The 19,486-nt window shown below is 43.1% G+C and overlaps 1 protein-coding gene across 1 annotated transcript; it reads right to left on the reverse strand.

Moving 5' to 3' along the window:
* Positions 1–6,968: 6,968 nt before the first annotated feature.
* LOC121874967 (zinc finger protein 12-like) lies at positions 6,969–15,684 on the reverse strand (the record flags this gene model as incomplete). The annotated part of the gene is made up of 3 exons (XM_042379317.1): positions 15,629–15,684; positions 15,111–15,459; positions 6,969–7,367 (listed from the first exon to the last, which is right to left on the reverse strand). Coding segments are annotated over exons 1-3 (804 nt in total), but the record flags the coding sequence as incomplete, so codon positions are not given.
* Between the last annotated feature and the right edge of the window lie 3,802 nt (positions 15,685–19,486).

The raw sequence follows: 19,486 nt of genomic DNA on the forward strand, positions 1-19,486 counted from the left end.
TGCCACAACCAATTCGCCAGCTTCAGCCTCTTCATCTATCCTTCAGACAACGCCTCCTCACACGTCACCTATCTCCCCTAGGTATGCCTCAGTGTCTTCTCAACCACCTGTTCCAGTCTCAACTCTCGTCGACCTCTCCGTGCCTCCTCCACCGCCTGCCGTCTCGAGTACACCCCTGCACAGCAAGTCTTCAGTTCCCAGTCCCCCACCTCTTCAATCTGATGCAACATATCAAGTATACCGTCAATGGCGACGTCGTTTCGAAGACTTTGCTGTTATGTCTGACCTCTACCGAATGCCCCCTCAGAAACAACTCATCCAATTAAGATCGTGCATTTCCCTCGATGTTCAACGCCTCCTAGAGCACACGCTAGCCATCCCCCCTGACTCCCCCAGGTCAGTGACAGAGGTTTTAAACGCCTTGCAGAGTCATTTCCGTGGCCTCCGCAATGAAGCTTTGCGTCGTAGGGAACTGCTATCCTGCAAACAAGCTTCTGGGGAATCATTCTCAGACTTCTATGCACGACTTAAGGACCTAGCAACCGAGGTGGACCTATGTACAGGCGATCCTGTAACCTGTGCTGAGATCCAGCTCAAGATGATCTTGCTGATGGGTGTACGTGACGAGGACCTGCTTCAGAAACTCCTCACCCTCGACACCGCCTCTTCCCTCACCGACTTCGTCACCTGTTGCAGGTCGTATGAGGCCACAAGAGAGGCTGCCTCAGCTATACACTCATCGCCACCTCAAGTCCACGCCGTCTCCACCTACAAGAGGAATCAACGCCAGATGCAGACGACGTCCTCTCCACAGCCCCCGTCACAGTCACCAGTTTCTTCTCCCGAATCCTGCAGAAACTGTCAGCACCAGCATGGTCCAGGAAAGTGCCCTGCGGCTGATAGTACATGTCGAAACTGCGGGTTTCAAGGCCATTGGCCCCGCACACCTCGATGTCCTGCCAACAAGGCCTCATGCAACGCTTGCAACAAGCAAGGACACTTCGCCAAGTGTTGCAGGTCCACCAAGAAGCCTCCATCTCCAGGTCAAAACGTCTCTTCACAGCCCGACAGAACGTCCACACCACCGTCTCCCAAGAACGACAAAGGATGCCGACGCGTGGATGATGCCTCGAGTGACAGGTCCCCCAAGCCCGTCAATGTTCGTCTGTCCTACGGTACTAACTCTTCCAACCTCCTGATGATACCTGACACGGGCGCGGACATCACGGTGATTGGACCAACACACCTGGACGCCCTCAACATCCCCAGGAGTAGCCTGTCACCCACAGCCATGAACGACGTGCTCACAGCGGACGGGTCCCCGATGTCTCCACCTTTGGGTTGCTTCAAGGCAACACTACAGCTCAGTCCCAAGTCTTGCCTTGCCACAGTCCACGTCCATGAGGGCATCCAAACCCCTCTCTTGTCATGTGGCCATTGTCAGGACTTGGCCATCGTCTCATCCGAGTTCCCAAAGCCCATCCTCGCTGTGACACACCTCAACAGGTGTGCAGAGATACCTGTTTCAGCCATGACCACACCTGCTGCCGCCCGGGAGTTCTTTTTTCGTCAGTTCAGCGACGTCCTTGTCTCCAAGCCCGACCTCCAGAAGACGCCGCTCAAGAAGATGACAGGCCCCCGATGAGAATCCACCTCAAGCCTGGCGCGACGCCTTTCGCCATCCACACACCCAGGCCTATCCCCTTTGCCATACGGGACAAGGTGAAGGCGGAGCTCGATTCTCTGGTGCAGCAGGGGATCATCAGGCACGCCGGTGAGGAGCCCTCCGAGTGGTGCCACCCTATGGTCTTGGCACCCAAGCCTGTAGGTGTTCGCATCACAGTGGACCTCACCCATCTCAACTCGCAGGTCTCCCGTCCCGCCCATCCATCGCCTACGCCCATCCAAGCAGTCCGCAGCGTCACCCCGTCTGCAAAGTTCTTTACCACGGCGGATGCACTACATGGGTACTGGCAAGTCGACCTGGCGGAAGAAGATCGCCACCTCACTACATTCATCACGCCCTACGGCCGCTTCCAACACTGCCGCGGACCCATGGGCTTCGCAGCAACGGGGAATGCGTACTGCCTCCGTGGGGATATGGCTCTGCAGGGTGTCACCAACTGCGTGAAGGTCGTAGATGACATCCTGCTCTTCGACGATGATCTCCCGGCCCACTTGAACCGAGTTCATCTGATGCTCACAAGATGTCGTGCCCATGGTATCACCCTGAACAAAGATAAATTTGTGGTCGCCACCTCCCAAGTTAACTACTGCGGCTACAACATCTCGCCAGAGGGGATCTCAGCTGATGAGGAGAAGGTCAAGGCCATCAGGGACTTCCCTACTCCAGCGAACCTGACCGACCTTCGCTCATTTATGGGCCTGGTAAATCAGCTGGCCGACTTCTCCCCTAAAATCGCCACATCAGCCCAACCTCTACGCCCCCTCATGAGCCCCAAGCGCTCCTTCCTCTGGACTCCTGACCACGACCTAGCGTTCAGGAATGTTAAGAAGACGTTGCTGTCACCACCAGTCCTGGCACCCTTCGACCCGTCCTTACCAGTGGTCCTCCAGACCGACGCCTCCCGTCTATACGGCCTCGGATATGCCCTCCTTCAAGACCACGGCCAGGGTAGACTGTGCTTAGTTCAGTGTGGCTCCAGGTTTTTGACGGACACGGAGACCAGATACGCCACCATTGAACTAGAGATGCTGGCAGTCGCCTGGGCTATGGCCAAGTGACGCCTTTACCTGTTCGGCCTTGGGCATTTCACCCTCATGACGGACCATCGCCCGCTCATACCCATTCTTAATCACTACACGTTGGACGCCATCGAAAATCCTCGCCTCCAACGTCTCAAAGAGAAGACCGCCCCTTACGTCTTTACAGCTGTGTGGCGCGCCGGGAAGCTTCTGTGCATACCAGACGCCCTCTCCCGAGCCCCTGTTAGTCGCCCCACACCTGAAGATGAAGTCGACTGTACCACGGCCGCTGCTCGCGTTCGGTCTTTAGTGACACACACAGCCACTTCCCTTGCTGACAAGACGACGACGACGCCCTCCATCGAAGACGATAGGACTCTCCAGGAGCTTCGCATCGCCGCCGCTCAAGACCCGGCATACGTCCAACTCCTCGACTACGTCTCCGCTGGATTCCCCACCAACCGCTACGACATTCACGCCTCCGCCCTCCCCTTCTGGAAGCTAAGGGATAGCCTCTATGCGGACGGAGAGCTGGTGTTGTACGGCCCCAGGATCGTCGTTCCCGCTGCCCTCCGCCGGCGCACCTTATCCCGCCTCCATGACAGCCACCGCGGCGTTGAAGCCACCAGGCGCAGAGCCCGTCAGACCGTCTTCTGGCCTGGTATTGACGCCGATATTAAGAGCATGGTTGAGGCCTGTGAGCCTTGCCAGCAACTCCAGCCCAGCCAGCAACAAGAGCCGTACCTGTGCAATGACCTCCCAAAGCGGCCCTTTGAATCCGTGTCCGCCGACTTCTTTAATGTGGCCGGAAAGTCTTTCCTGGTGGTCGCCGACAGGCTCTCTGGATGGCCCGTGGTAGTTCCCTGTGGTCGGGACACCACCTCTTCCAGGGTCATCCGGATGTTTTGTTGCTTCTTCCGGGAAGTCGGAGTGCCTCTCCGCCTCCGAACCGACGGTGGGCCCCCGTTCAATAGCCACGAGTTCAAGAGCTTCGCCGAACGCTGGGGCGTCCACCACATCGTCACCTCCCCTCATTACCCGCAGGCGAATGGCCACGCCGAGGCAGCGGTAAAGTCCGTAAAATACCTCATCCTCAAGACAGCACCGACGGGGAACCTGGACTGCGAGGAGTTCGACAGGGGCCTACTGGAACTCCGTAACACCCCTACCCCTGCCGGACGCTCTCCTGCCCAGGTGTTGTATGGCCGCCCCCTTCGTACTTGTGTGCCTGCCCACCCCCAGTCCTTCTTAGATGAATGGCAGATCAAGGCGGACGAGTGTGACCGCCGTGAGGCTGCCCGGATGGCCCAAGTGACAAGCCACTATGACGCCCAAGCCCGCCCCCTTCCCAGGTTGGCCGTCGGCCAGCAAGTACGAATCCAGGACCCGACGTCACACCGCTGGGACAAGGTTGGGGTCGTCATGGGCCGTGGCGAGCCTCGTTCGTACCAAGTCCGCCTCCCCAGTGGTCGTGTGTGGTGGCGAAACAGACGCCACCTCCGCCCAGTGCCACCCTCTAGTGACGAACCTTCCTCCCCGTCCCCTATGTCCCCTTGCCCAGACCAGGAACGAAGGTCGTCAGTTGATCCTCCCATTGTCCCTCGCTGCTCCCCCCGACTCATGGGAAAAGAGTCCGTAGCCGCTCGAGATTGCACTACGAGCGTAAAGGGGGAGGGAGGTGTATAGATATGTACATACCAAGATATGTGAACACGCCTGACACCAGGACTCTTGTTACCATTCATTGTACCATTTATTCACATGTCTGTATTACTACATATTATTATAGCATGTCTGATGTCTATGCTTATGTCTAATGCCTATGTCCATTTACTATGTCCCGATGTACTATGTCTGTACCGCGCTAGTCGAGTAATTAGAAGACCTCATTTATTGTCCTAGGAATGTCTAGCAACTCTCTTTGCCTGGCTAGCTAATTTCCCTCAGATCGGCCTCGGCCTACCTACGGTCCGGGGTCCCTAGTAATCGCTCCTGTATCGGTTGGCTATCACGCCCAGCCTTGTACCACTTATTGAATATACCTACTGCTCGTGCCCTGGAGTTTCAAGAACCTTGTCTAGGATTACATCCACCACACCACAGGGGACAGCCTGTATTAACATAAAACTATATATTCAGGTGCACAAAATTAATGACATTCTTGTAGCAATCATTTTTTAAAACACCATTGCTAGATAAACACATGCCAGTACTATTAGGAAAAGTTGTATATAAGAACAGCAAATATCTAAATACTGTATGTTAATTTAAACAAGTCTTCTGCTTGACATGATCAAATAACTAATTTTAACCCAGAGTTTGACATTTCAGCATTGGCTACTTTAAGAAAATGACTGTTCAAGGATGAATTTATATATAACCAAGAAGAGTTACCTAACTAAGGTCCAAGATGCTAACTGAACAATATATTAAACATGATATTATATACAGTTAAGAGGTGTTAAAGTTCATCTGCCCCATAACACCAGGTACTATATATGAACCCTAACCATTATTTACCAGACAATGGTACCATATATCTGTAAGTGATGAAAGAATATATTTAAAACATGAATCAAAACTACCAACCATTTTAGTCAAGATAAAATATCAAAATATATCGTCAGAATTGAGCAAAACTTATCAAATATTTACGTACAATTTCAACAGAGATTGAAGAGTTTCCGTGAGATAGTGACAACACCTTGACTATAACAAATGGTCTACCGCCACTGTACTACTTTACCAAGATGATTTACTACCCGTGTTAATGTACGTACTTGTGATAAAACTTACGTCACGTGTAAATAAAGACAGACGAATACGTTTGACACAACTAGTGAAGCACAAATTATAGTAAATGAGAGTTCATCAATGTTCAACACAACTTATCTAGTGAAGATGAAATTTTAAGCACATAGATGATAAGTTTTACATTTGCTTACTACTGTACTGTAAATAACATTAAAAAGGCTGATGAAACAAAATGGAGAATTATTATGAGTGATATTTAACCAACACCAAATGTATACACTAAGGCCATGGTAGAAGAAATTTACATCTTAAGAGCAGATAATTATAACTTGTGTTTAATAACTATAAAAGTGGCATTTGTCACTTGTCTTTATTTCAGCTACATTCATAGAGTTTGTTCAAGTGGTTTTATATTGATGTATATCACTGTATTCAAGTTTATGTGGCACATTTACCTTCTGTTAAAGTCATTCAAACATTTATTGAATTCTGTTTTTTTCATGCACAAGTTTATGACATTTGAGATGACCCTTCTGGGAGAAACATTTTCCACATTCCTCACATTCAAACTTCTTTATACCACTGTGTACAAGAATGTGTGTAGTGAGATTACTCTTCCGTGAGAAACATTTCCCACATTCCTCACATTCAAACTCCTTTATACCACTGTGTACAAGAATATGTCCCTTGAGATCACTCTTGCGTGAGAAACATTTCCCACATTCCTCACATTCAAACTCCTTTATACCATAGTGTCCAAGAATGTGTCCCTTGAGATCACCCTTGCGTAAGAAACATTTCCCACATTCCTCACATTCAAACTTCTTTATACCACTGTGTCCAAGAATGTGTGTAGTGAGATGACTCTTGCGTGAGAAACATTTCCCACATTCCTCACATTCAAACTCCTTTATACCACTGTGTACAAGAATATGTCCCTTGAGATCACTCTTGCGTGAGAAACATTTCCCACATTCCTCACATTCAAACTCCTTTATACCACTGTGTTCAAGAATATGTCTCTTGAGAACATTCTTCTGTGAGAAACATTTCCCACATTCCTCACATTCAAACTCCTTTATACCACTGTGTACAAGAATGTGGCTCTTGAGATTCTGCTTCTGTGAGAAACATTTCAAACATTCCTCACATTCAAACTCCTTTATACCACTGTGTACAAGAATGTGTGTAGTGAGATTACTCTTCCGTGAGAAACATTTCCCACATTCCTCACATTCAAACTCCTTTATACCACTGTGTACAAGAATATGTCCCTTGAGAGCACTCTTGCGTGAGAAACATTTCCCACATTCCTCACATTCAAACTCCTTTATACCACTGTGTTCAAGAATATGTCCCTTGAGATCACTCTTGCGTGAGAAACATTTCCCACATTCCTCACATTCAAACTCCTTTATACCACTGTGTTCAAGAATATGTCCCTTGAGATCACTCTTGCGTGAGAAACATTTCAGACATTCCTCACATTCAAACTCCTTTATACCACTGTGTCCAAGAATGTGTCTCTTGAGAGCACTCTTGCGTGAGAAACATTTCCCACATTCCTCACATTCAAACTCCTTTATACCACTGTGTCCAAGAATGTGTACCTTGAGATGACCCTTTTCTGGAAAACGTTTCCCACATTCCGCACATTCAAACTTCTTTATACCACTGTGTCCAACAATGTGTCTCTTGAGAGCACTCTTGCGTGAGAAACATTTCCCACATTCCTCACATTCAAACTCCTTTATACCACTGTGTCCAAGAATGTGTACCTTGAGATGACCCTTTTCTGCAAAACGTTTCCCACATTCCGCACATTCAAACTTCTTTATACCACTGTGTCCAACAATGTGTCTCTTGAGAGCACTCTTGCGTGAGAAACATTTCCCACATTCCTCACATTCAAACTCCTTTATACCACTGTGTCCAAGAATGTGTCCCTTGAGATGACGCTTTTCTGCAAAATGTTTCCCACATTCCGCACATTCAAACTCCTTTATACCACTGTGTCCAAGAATATGTCTCTTGAGATCACGCTTCTCTGAGAAACATTTCCCACATTCCTCACATTCAAACTCCTTTATACCACTGTGTCCAAGAATGTGTCTGTTGAGATGATTCTTCCTTGAGAAACATTTCCCACATTCCTCACATTCAAACTCCTTTATACCACTGTGTACAAGAATGTGTCCCTTGAGAGCACTCTTGTGTGAGAAACATTTCTTGCATTCCTCACATTCAAACTCCTTTATACCACCGTGTCCAAGAATGTGTCTCTTAAGATCACTCTTCTGTGAGAAACATTTCCCACATTCCTCACATTGAAACTTTTTTATTCCACTATGTCCAAGAATGTGTCTCTTGAGATTACTCTTTTGTGCAAAACGTTTTCCACATTTCTCACATTCAAACTTCTTTATTCCACTGTGTCCAAGAATGTGTTTCTTGAGAGTACTCTTAGATGATAAATGTTTCCCACATTCCTCACATTCAAACTCCTTCATACCATTGTGTATAAGTAAATGTGTCTGAAGAGTAGACTTTAAACAAAACTGTTTGCCACATTCCTCACAGGAGAACTTTTTATCTCTGCTTGACATTGTGAACTTCTACTTAGTTACACTTGGTCTTGAGATGTGACATCACAGTATCTGAAACAAAATATTTTGCCTTAGATAATATTTTTATAAAAAGTACAATTTATAAATGAAAACTACAAGTGACTAAATCAACTTGTGTAAAATGAAAATATTCTAAAAGTAATTACAAAGGTTTAATTACAGCTAATGAGGGTTTATGACACATCGTCACCCAGTGACGGACTGGCCCATCGGGAGTTTGGGCATATTGCCGATGGGTCGGTGAGCCAGTGGGCCAGTCGGTCTTAGATACATCTTAGCAAAGACTGGGGTGAGTCATGGTGGATGATCATAGCAGTTCTGTGGGGAAATAATGGTACTGTATTCATATTGTACACTCCTAATTCAAATACATCTCGGGTGTTCTAATAATCTATAGCCCCAGTACTGTACAGTGTCAGGTGGGGAGGTGGTGCGGTCTCTCTTGATACAGTGTCTGGTGTTGGGTCGGGCCAAAGGTAATTGTACTCAAGAGGTTAAGTCAAGTGATCTACAGCTTTTCTTATGGAATATGTACTTGAATATATTACAAATGTTATCCCTCAACACCATAATTACACACAGGACTAAATGCTCACCTTTTTCTGTACAAGTTGTCAGTCAGCAGTGTTATATCAGCCTGGGGTAGTCTGTGGCAGGTTATATCAGCCTGGGGTAGTCTGTGGCAGGTTATATCAGCCTGGGGTAGTCTGTGGCAGGTTATATCAGCCTGGGGTAGTCTGTGGCAGGTTATATCAGCCTGAGGTAGTCTGTGGCAGGTTATATTTTTTTTTACAAAACACAGATGATGACCAGGTAGTTGACTCAATCGTCACGACTGCCTGGAGTGCACAGGAAGGTTACACCATTAATTTACAACTATTAAGTGAATATTCTGGGTATATACCAGTATATACATACAATATATATAATATACCAGTATATATCTATAAGTATATATTATACGGTAAATAAAGTGATCAAGTTTGTGTTACTTACTGTACTGTGTCTAGTTATTACCTTAACAAGGACATACATAGGTTAGGTTTCTTTGGTTGGTTAGGTTAGGTTGTATGGAGGAAGGGTGATAACTCCACCACTCATTTCCGACGGATATGAAGGTAAAATTCTTAGCACCGACGCCATTATCATCCCGGACCAACACATAACAGTTCATTATAACCATTAAACAACTCACTCCTATATTAAACTCTATAAAATATGTTACTAGTATTATAATCAACACACTTACCTGAATTAGTCATTATCCAATAACTAATAAGGTGATAATTAGCCATAATAATAGGAAGAAGTTCTGCCTCACTCGTGTTTGTTTACAATAGTTTTGGTTGTTGATCACCAACATGCCGCAATGGTCTTAGTGTGTTAATAAACTAATTTAATGACTTATATTATGATAAATTAACTTTACTACGATAAAAAAATAAAATAGTTTTATATTGTATATTAATGTTAGATATATTAATATCTTTTGGTAATAATGTAAGGCGTTCATCATTTTGTCCTGTGTTCAAGTCCCACAGCCTGAGAATAAAACGTGGTGTTATTTAGTGTTTTTTACCAATTACTGTTCCTCCTGTACTAACACGGGACAGTTAAGGTGATAATTAATTAATAAAATACGGAACTAAATGCCAGAATAGCAAATAAACAGATAAATGGTGAAATAACTAAACAATAGAGTATCGTCCTCGTCTTGGTTTTGTTGTATAAGCGACGTCTATCAATAACACATCATGCCAAGCTTAAAATGATTTATTTTTCAGCATTTATCTGCTTACTAGCCGTTCGGGAGGTCAATAATTTACTTTTTTACTTATTAGGAATAATATTATCCAGAATTTATCCAGGAAAGTGTAACAATAGCATAAAACCTTCCCTAATCTGTTATGGGAAGCGACATGAGGCCAGGACTTACTGGTACTTACTCTCATCCTCTTCACCAAATGATTGACTCGTTAGCCGCTTGGGCGATCGGTCACGTCTCTGTTAGGCACTGTTGGCAAGTACTGGGCTGAAAATTAAACTCAAGGGTACGGAATTCAGGGAAATGTCCGAGGGTGGATAGCAGACTTCCTACATGACCGCAAGCAGTGTGTGGTGATTAATGGCACGAAATCATCATCCGTACCTGTCACAAGCGGGGTACCACAGGGCAGTGTATTGGGCCTGCTGTTGTTTGTTTGTTTCATAAATGACATGCCTGACGTTGTACACTCCTCCATACAAATGTTTACCGATGACGCCGAGTTATTTCGCGAAATCAAGAACCAAGCGGACAGTGAAGAGCTGCAGAAGGACCTCTGTGGGCTCCAAGAATGGTCGAAGAAATGGCTGCCGAGATTCAATGTCACGAAGTGTAAGAGGATGCACCTGGGGCGTACCAACAGTAAGGAGACGTATCATATGTCCCAACGGGATGAAGAAACTGCACTAGTTGAGACTGAATGTGAGAAGGACCTAGGAGTGTATGTTGACAATGAGCTGAAGTTCTCTGGCCATTGCGAGAAGAAGGTAAATCAGGCAAATAAATTATTGGGTCTTATAAGAAGGTCGTTCAGATATCTAGACGGTCCGTCCCTCGTGACGATCTTGAAGAGTGAAGTGCTTCCCCACCTGGAGTACTGTCACCCCGTCTGGTCCCCGAGAAAATGTTCAAAGGAGGGCCACCAGACTGGGGCCTGCACTACGACTCCTCAGCTACCCTGAGAGATTGGAGCGCCTGAACTTGTCTAGCTTATACTACAGACGGGCAAGTGGGGACCTAACTGAGGTGAATAAGCATCTCAAGGGGCACTACTCAGTCGAGTGTCCTTACCTGGAGCTGGCAGACGCTCGCCCCACAAGGGGTCACAGCTCAAGGTTGAAGAAGCCACAAGTCCAGAAAACTGTGAGGGCAAACTTTTTCGGAGTGAGAGTTGTGAATTCTTGGAACAATCTACCAGAGTGCTGTGACGGCACCGAGTGTGAGCTGTTTCAAGACCAGACTTGACCAACACTGGAGCTGGTTCAGGTACATTCAGGAGCCAGTTCAAGGCCAGTACTTGCCAACAGTGCGTAACGCAGACGTGACCGATCTCCCAAGCAGCTAACGAGTCGTTCAGTGGTGAAGAGGATAAAAGTAAAAAGAAAAAAAAAGAGATTAATCAATAACTGATTCTCCAAACTCTGACTGTCCAACCATGATCTGTTAGGCCTCAATATAAGCCCAACATGACCCTATTGAGAGGGAATACGTTAAGCCGCTCTTCTCCCTACAATCCATCACAGGCATAGTGAAGTGGCTGAAGATATATCCACCCAAAACTATGATCACTTTCTTCCTCGTCCACACAAGTATCGTCGAAGTGGACTTATGGTCAGCAGATATAATGTTGTCTCTTTTAGCATTAGGTTAGTATCTGAGGTGGGAGATGGCCTGCACTTCTCTTCCTGTAAACTCAGTAACTGTGAGGGGGCGGATTCTTGGTCTTGCCACCAATGTGAGGGGGCCTGACTCCCTCTCTGTTTCTACACCACCCTCATCTTAATTACTTCTCTTAGTTCTTACTCTTACTCAGTTCCGTCACCTATTCTTGGGTAGCATGGACATTCCTTTGGTAGCCTGGGCATTCTTTTGGTAGCATGGTCGAGGGTCTAGGCACGTGAGTATGGTAATTTTGGTATCAGGTCACTTGGATGGAAATAAAGGTAAAATACTGTGGGAGAAATGAATACACCTAAAGTACTCTAAAAACCAGTTTATTAATGTGCAATCAATGGGGAAAGATATTGTATTAATCATATGATTACCAGGTTCACCTCCTGGGCTTAGTGCAAACTCAGTTCCTTCTTCTTTACTCTTACTCACAACATTACTGGTGGTACATTACATGGCACTCATTGTAGATTATTCAACATATACGTAAACAATGACACTAGTATATGCAGGGGTCCACTACCCAACATGGGATAATTATTTCCAACTAATTATCCCTAACATACATGTTACAACACTCTCTGTGGACATATACTTCCAAGGAGTAACCCAGGGTAGAGCACTGGGGCTGTTGTTATTGTGGGGTAGCCAGACACATGGCGGGTCTGGGGTCTGGCCCAACGAAGCCGTGGGGCACATTAATCAGGCCGCATCGGTGCCATCTTCTCATATATGATCCCGGCTGGACATCTAATACATCCGAGGCCGTTGTTGGATGGTAGAGCGATTCAAGAATCACAATGGGATCTGTATGGATGAAGGGACGGGCACTCACTAACAGTGACAACAACATCACGTTTCAGGGGACGTTAAAGACGTAAATATGATTTCACTCAGAGCATATCAACTACGTTACTGTAACACTTGCACAATCAACTATAAATTGGGTCAAATCACTTAAAGAAGGGCGAATTACAACACAGAGTGGAATGGCATACCTGTATGGGTGAAGGGACGGGCACTCACTAACGGTAGAAATGCCCGCGGGGCCCTCACTCAAAACAGACCAGGGAGTCCACCTACTTCTATTCCGATGAATTAATTCACTGTACACTGACGTTGAAATTGAGACTATGAACTCAGTTTCATTCCCTACTATTATCTTCACTAACAATGCTCTGACTCAGCTATCAAAAGCAAAATTAAATTGATTACAAAGGGTTGGATGGCAACAGGTCCCAACATACAGCGTCTAAACAAAGGCGGCCTATCGATGACGTCATCAAGGAACAGAGAAAACGGAGGACGTTTCCACTGGGGGACTCAGAAGGTTTTGTGGACGTTTGAGCATAATATGAATCCTTAAGGTTTTCAGGTTAGCCGTCATCACGATCATGACAACTGTCCCAATGCTAACTTCCCTCAACACTACTGCCTTGACTGTCCCACTGTCAGGGACCTCCTACCACAGGAAGAGTCACTGACCACTATGTCACCTCCTACTTATACATAATAATTTAGATTTAATTCTTGTATGCTACCCACTCTTTGGTGGTGCTAACTCCCAGTCCTTAAATCATATAAATATTGTCTCCATACCACAAGTTATAGTGTGTTCTGCGTGACACGAGTACCAATGTAATACACTGGCACTCGTGTCTCTCGGGACGCAGTAGGACTTGTAATATGGAAACAATATTGATATGATGTCAAAAAATAATATATTCTGATTCCAGTTTACTGTATACACAATGTAATATACAAGTGACCCAAATTTATACAAAATACTCATCTCTATGAGTTATTGGCAGTCACCTTCAACCCTTGCCATCATATTGTTTAATAATATTCTATCTAGAATCATTTCCAGCAATAATTACGGTCATAAAACAGTAAATTATCATAAATATTACCTTGGCTCCTCCCCGGGCGTCGTCCAGACCAATCTAACATTTGGCTCTCAACTCAAAATATAAACCAGCCATGGAATCTTCTGCTCATTAAATTCCATAAATACAAAACTTATTATTTTAATGCTTCTTTACTCATAATGAATTTTAGGGCAATTACAGCAATATTAATTTAGTACATCCACATACAGTATCTGAAGACCAGCCATTACTGTACACTTGTTCTACAATATTAGGGTTGTAATAAAATATTCAGCAATAGTTTAAATACTTATATCTCATTCTGTAAGATATTAATGTTTGTGGCACATCATGGCCAAACATAAAGTGAATACAGGCAGTCCCCGAGTTACGACCGTCCGACTTACCATCACCCGCACTTATGAACGGGATCCCAATACATTCACCACAAAAACTTGTAATTAAAATCCCACTTTTTACATTATTTTTATCCTTATATATTGTTTAACATCACTTAATTACATTATTTGTTATATATGGGATATTATTGTTGTTTTGTATGGGCTTTAACCTAACCTAAACTATGGGTCCAGGAATGTATCCCTGTTGTAAGTTGGGGACAGCCTGTATTAACATAAAACTATATATTCAGGTGCACAAAATTAATGACATTCTTGTAGCAATCATTTTTTAAAACACCATTGCTAGATAAACACATGCCAGTACTATTAGGAAAAGTTGTATATAAGAACAGCAAATATCTAAAAACTGTATGTTAATTTAAACAAGTCTTCTGCTTGACATGATCAAACAACTAATTTTAACCCAGTGTTTGACATTTCAGCATTTATATATAACCAAGAAGAGTTACCTAACTAAGGTCCAAGATGCTAACTGAACAATATATTAAACATGATATTATATACAGTTAAGAGGTGTTAAAGTTCATCTGCCCCATAACACCAGGTACTATATATGAACCCTAAACATTATTTACCAGACAATGGTACCATATATTTGTAAGTGATGAAAGAATATATTTAAAACATGAATCAAAACTACCAACCATTTTAGTCAAGATAAAATATCAAAATATCTCGTCAGAGTTGAGCAAAACTTATCAAATATTTACGTACAATTTCAACAGAGATTGAAGAGTTTCCGTGAGATAGTGACAACACCTTGACTATAACAAATGGTCTACCACCACTGTACTACTTTACCAAGATGATTTACTACCCGTGTTAATGTACGTACTTGTAACAAAACTTACGTCAAGTGTAAATAAAGACAGACGTACACAGTTGACACAACTACTGATCCACAAATTATAGTAAATGAGAGTTCATCAATGTTCAACAAAGCTTATCTAGTGAAGATGAAATTTTAAGCACAAAGATGATAAGTTTTACCTTTGCTTACTACTGTACTGTAAATAACATTAAAAAGGCTGATGAAACAAAATGGAGAATTATTATGAGTGATATTTAACCAACACCAAATGTATACACTAAGGCCATGGTAGAAGAAATTTACATCTTAAAAGCAAATAATTATAACTTGTGTTTAATAACTATAAAAGTGGCATTTGTCACTTGTCTTTACTTCAGCTACATTCATGGAGTTTGTTCAAGTGGTTTTATATTGATGTATATCACTGTATTCAAGTTTATGTGGCACATTTACCTTCTGTTAAAGTCATTCAAACATTTATTGAATTCTGTTTTTTTCATGCACAAGTTTATGACGTTTGAGATTACCATTCAGGGAGAAACATTTCCCACATTCTTCACATTCAAACTCCTTTATACCACTGTGTCCAAGAATATGTCCCTTGAGACCACTCTTGCGTGAGAAACATTTCCCACATTCCTCACATTCAAACTCCTTTATACCACTGTGTACAAGAATGTGTCCCTTGAGATCACCCTTGCGTAAGAAACATTTCCCACATTCCTCACATTCAAACTCCTTTATACCTCTGTGTCCAAGAATGTGTGTAGTGAGATTACTCTTCCGTGAGAAACATTTCCCACATTCCTCACATTCAAATTCCGTTATACCTCTGTGTCCAAGAATGTGTGTAGTGAGATTACTCTTCCGTGAGAAACATTTCCCACATTCCTCACATTCAAACTCCTTTATACCACTGTGTCCAAGAATGTGTCCCTTGAGATCACTCTTGCGTGAGAAACATTTCCCACATTCCTCACATTCAAACTCCTTTATACCACTGTGTCCAAGAATGTGTCTCCTGAGAGCACTCTTGCGTGAGAAACATTTCAAACATTCCTCACATTCAAACTCCTTTATACCACTGTGTCCACGAATGTGTATCTTGAGATCACTCTTCTGTGAGAAACATTTCCCGCATTCCTCACATTCAAACTCCTTTATAACACTGTGTCGAAGAATGTGTCTCTTGAGATCACTCTTCTGTGAGAAACATTTCCCACATTCCTCACATTCAAACTCCTTTATACCACTGTGTCCAAGAATGTGTGTCTTGAGATTACCCTTCCAGGAGAAACATTTCCCACATTCCTCACATTCAAACTCCTTTATACCACTGTGTCCAAGAATGTGTGTCCAGAGATGACCCTTCCGGGAGAAACATTTCCCACATTCCTCACATTCAAACTCCTTTATACCACTGTGTCCAAGAATGTGTCTCTTGAGATCACTCTTCTGTGAGAAACATTTCCCACATTCCTCACATTCAAACTCCTTTATACCACTGTGTCCAAGAATGTGTCTCTTGAGAGCACTCTTGCGTGAGAAACATTTCCCACATTCCTCACATTCAAACTCCTTTATACCACTGTGTTCAAGAATATGTCCCTTGAGATCACTCTTGCGTGAGAAACATTTCAGACATTCCTCACATTCAAACTCCTTTATACCACTGTGTCCAAGAATATGTCTCTTGAGATGACTCTTGCGTGAGAAACATATCCTACATTCCTCACATTCAAACTCCTTTATACCACTGTGTTCAAGAATATGTCCCTTGAGATCACTCTTGCGTGAGAAACATTTCAGACATTCCTCACATTCAAACTCCTTTATACCACTGTGTCCAAGAATATGTCTCTTGAGATGACTCTTGCGTGAGAAACATTTCCCACATTCTTCACATTCAAACTCCTTTATACCACTGTGTCCAAGAATGTGTCTCTTGAGATCATTCTTCTGTGAGAAACATTTCCCACATTCCTCACATTCAAACTCCTTTATACCACTGTGTCCACGAATGTGTTTCTTGAGATTACCCTTCTCTGAGAAACATTTTCCACATTCCTCACATTCAAACTCCTTTATACCACTGTGTCCAAGAATGTGTCTCTTAAGATGACTCTTCTGTGAGAAACATTTCCCACATTCCTCACATTCAAACTCCTTCATACCATTGTGTATAAGTAAATGTGTCTGAAGAGTAGACTTTAAACAAAACTGTTTGCCACATTCCTCACAGGAGAACTTTTTATCTCTGCTTGACATTGTGAACTTCTTCTTAGTTACACTTGGTCTTGAGATGTGACATCACAGTATCTGAAACAAAATATTTTGCCTTAGATAATATTTTTATAAAAATTACAATTTATAAATGAAAACTACAAGTGATTAAATCAACTTGTGTAAAATGAAAATATTCTAAAAGTAATTACAAAGGTTTAATTACAGCTAATGAGGGTTTATGACACATCGTCACCCAGTGACGGACTGGCCTATCGGGAGTTTGGGCATATTGCCGATGGGTCGGTGAGCCAGTGGGCCAGTCGGTCTTAGATACATGTTAGTGAACAAAGACTGGACAACACCCAACATTTTGGTGACTATCAGTATTTAGCATGGTGCACCTGATGATCTTTATAGCAGTAGAATCTGTGGGGAAATAATGGTACTGTATTCATATTGTACACTCCTAATTCAAATACATCTCGGGTGTTCTAATAATCTATAGCCCCAGTACTGTACAGTGTCAGGTGGGGAGGTGGTGCGGTCTCTCTTGATACAGTGTCTGGTGTTGGGTCGGGCCAAAGGTAATTGTACTCAAGAGGTTAAGTCAAGTGATCTACAGCTCTTCTTATGGAATATTTACTTGAATCATATTACAAATGTTATCCCTCAACACCATAATTACACACAGGACTAAATGCTCACCTTTTTCTGTACAAGTTGTCAGTCAGTGTGTTATATCAGCCTGGGGTAGTCTGTGGCAGGTTATATCAGCCTGGGGTAGTCTGTGGCAGGTTATATCTGCGTGGGGTAGTCTGTGGCAGGTTATATCAGCCTGGGGTAGTCTGTGGCAGGTTATATTTTTTTTACAAAACACAGATGATGACCAGGTAGTTGACTCAATCGTCACGACTGCCTGGAGTGCACAGGAAGGTTACACCATTAATTTACAACTATTAAGTGAATATTCTGGGTATATACCAGTATATACATACAATATATATAATATACCAGTATATATCTATAAGTATATATTATACGGTAAATAAAGTGATCAAGTTTGTGTTACTTACTGTACTGTGTCTAGTTATTACCTTAACAAGGACATACATAGGTTAGGTTTCTTTGGTTGGTTAGGTTAGGTTGTATGGAGGAAGGGTGATAACTCCACCACTCATTTCCGACGGATATGAAGGTAAAATTCTTAGCACCGACGCCATTATCATCCCGGACCAACACATAACAGTTCATTATAACCATTAAACAACTCACTCCTATATTAAACTCTATAAAATATGTTACTAGTATTATAATCAACACACTTACCTGAATTAGTCATTATCCAATAACTAATAAGGTGATAATTAGCCATAATAATAGGAAGAAGTTCTGCCTCACTCGTGTTTGTTTACAATAGTTTTGGTTGTTGATCACCAACATGCCGCAATGGTCTTAGTGTGTTAATAAACTAATTTAATGACTTATATTATGATAAATTAACTTTACTACGATAACAAAATAAAATAGTTTTATATTGTATATTAATGTTAGATATATTAATATCTTTTGGTAATAATGTAAGGCGTTCATCATTTTGTCCTGTGTTCAAGTCCCACAGCCTGAGAATAAAACGTGGTGTTATTTAGTGTTTTTTACCAATTACTGTTCCTCCTGTACTAACACGGGACAGTTAAGGTGATAATTAATTAATAAAATACGGAACTAAATGCCAGAATAGCAAATAAACAGATAAATGGTGAAATAACTAAACAATAGAGTATCGTCCTCGTCTTGGTTTTGTTGTATAAGCGACGTCTATCAATAACACATCATGCCAAGCTTAAAATGATTTATTTTTCAGCATTTATCTGCTTACTAGCCGTTCGGGAGGTCAATAATTTACTTTTTTACTTATTAGGAATAGTATTATCCAGAATTTATCCAGGAAAGTGTAACAATAGCATAAAACCTTCCCTAATCTGTTATGGGAAGCGACATGAGGCCAGGACTTACTGGTACTTACTCTCATCCTCTTCACCAAATGATTGACTCGTTAGCCGCTTGGGCGATCGGTCACGTCTCTGTTAGGCACTGTTGGCAAGTACTGGGCTGAAAATTAAACTCAAGGGTACGGAATTCGGGGAAATGTCCGAGGGTGGATAGTAGACTTTCTACATGACCGCAAGCAGTGTGTGGTGATTAATGGCAGGAAATCATCATCTGTACCTGTCACAAGCGGGGTACCACAGGACAGTGTATTGGGCCCGCTGTTATTTGTTTGTTTCATAAATGACATGCCTGACGTTGTACACTCCTCCATACAAATGTTTACCCATGACGCCGAGTTATTTCGCGAAATCAAGAACCAAGCGGACTGTGAAGAGCTGCAGAAGGACCTCTGTGGGCTCCAAGAATGGTCGAAGAAATGGCTGCCGAGATTCAATGTCACGAAGTGTAAGAGGATGGACCTGGGGCGTGCCAACGGTAAGGAGGCGTATCATATGTCCCAACGGGATGAAGAAACTGCACTAGTTGAGACTGAATGTGAGAAGGACCTAGGTTTGTATGTTGACAATGAGCTGAAGTTCTCGGGCCATTGTGAGAAGAAGGTAAATCAGGCAAATAAATTATTA

Source organism: Homarus americanus, unplaced genomic scaffold, assembly GCF_018991925.1.
Source record: "Homarus americanus isolate GMGI-L3 unplaced genomic scaffold, GMGI_Hamer_2.0 scaffold29681, whole genome shotgun sequence".
NCBI classification, from domain to species: domain Eukaryota; kingdom Metazoa; phylum Arthropoda; class Malacostraca; order Decapoda; family Nephropidae; genus Homarus; species Homarus americanus.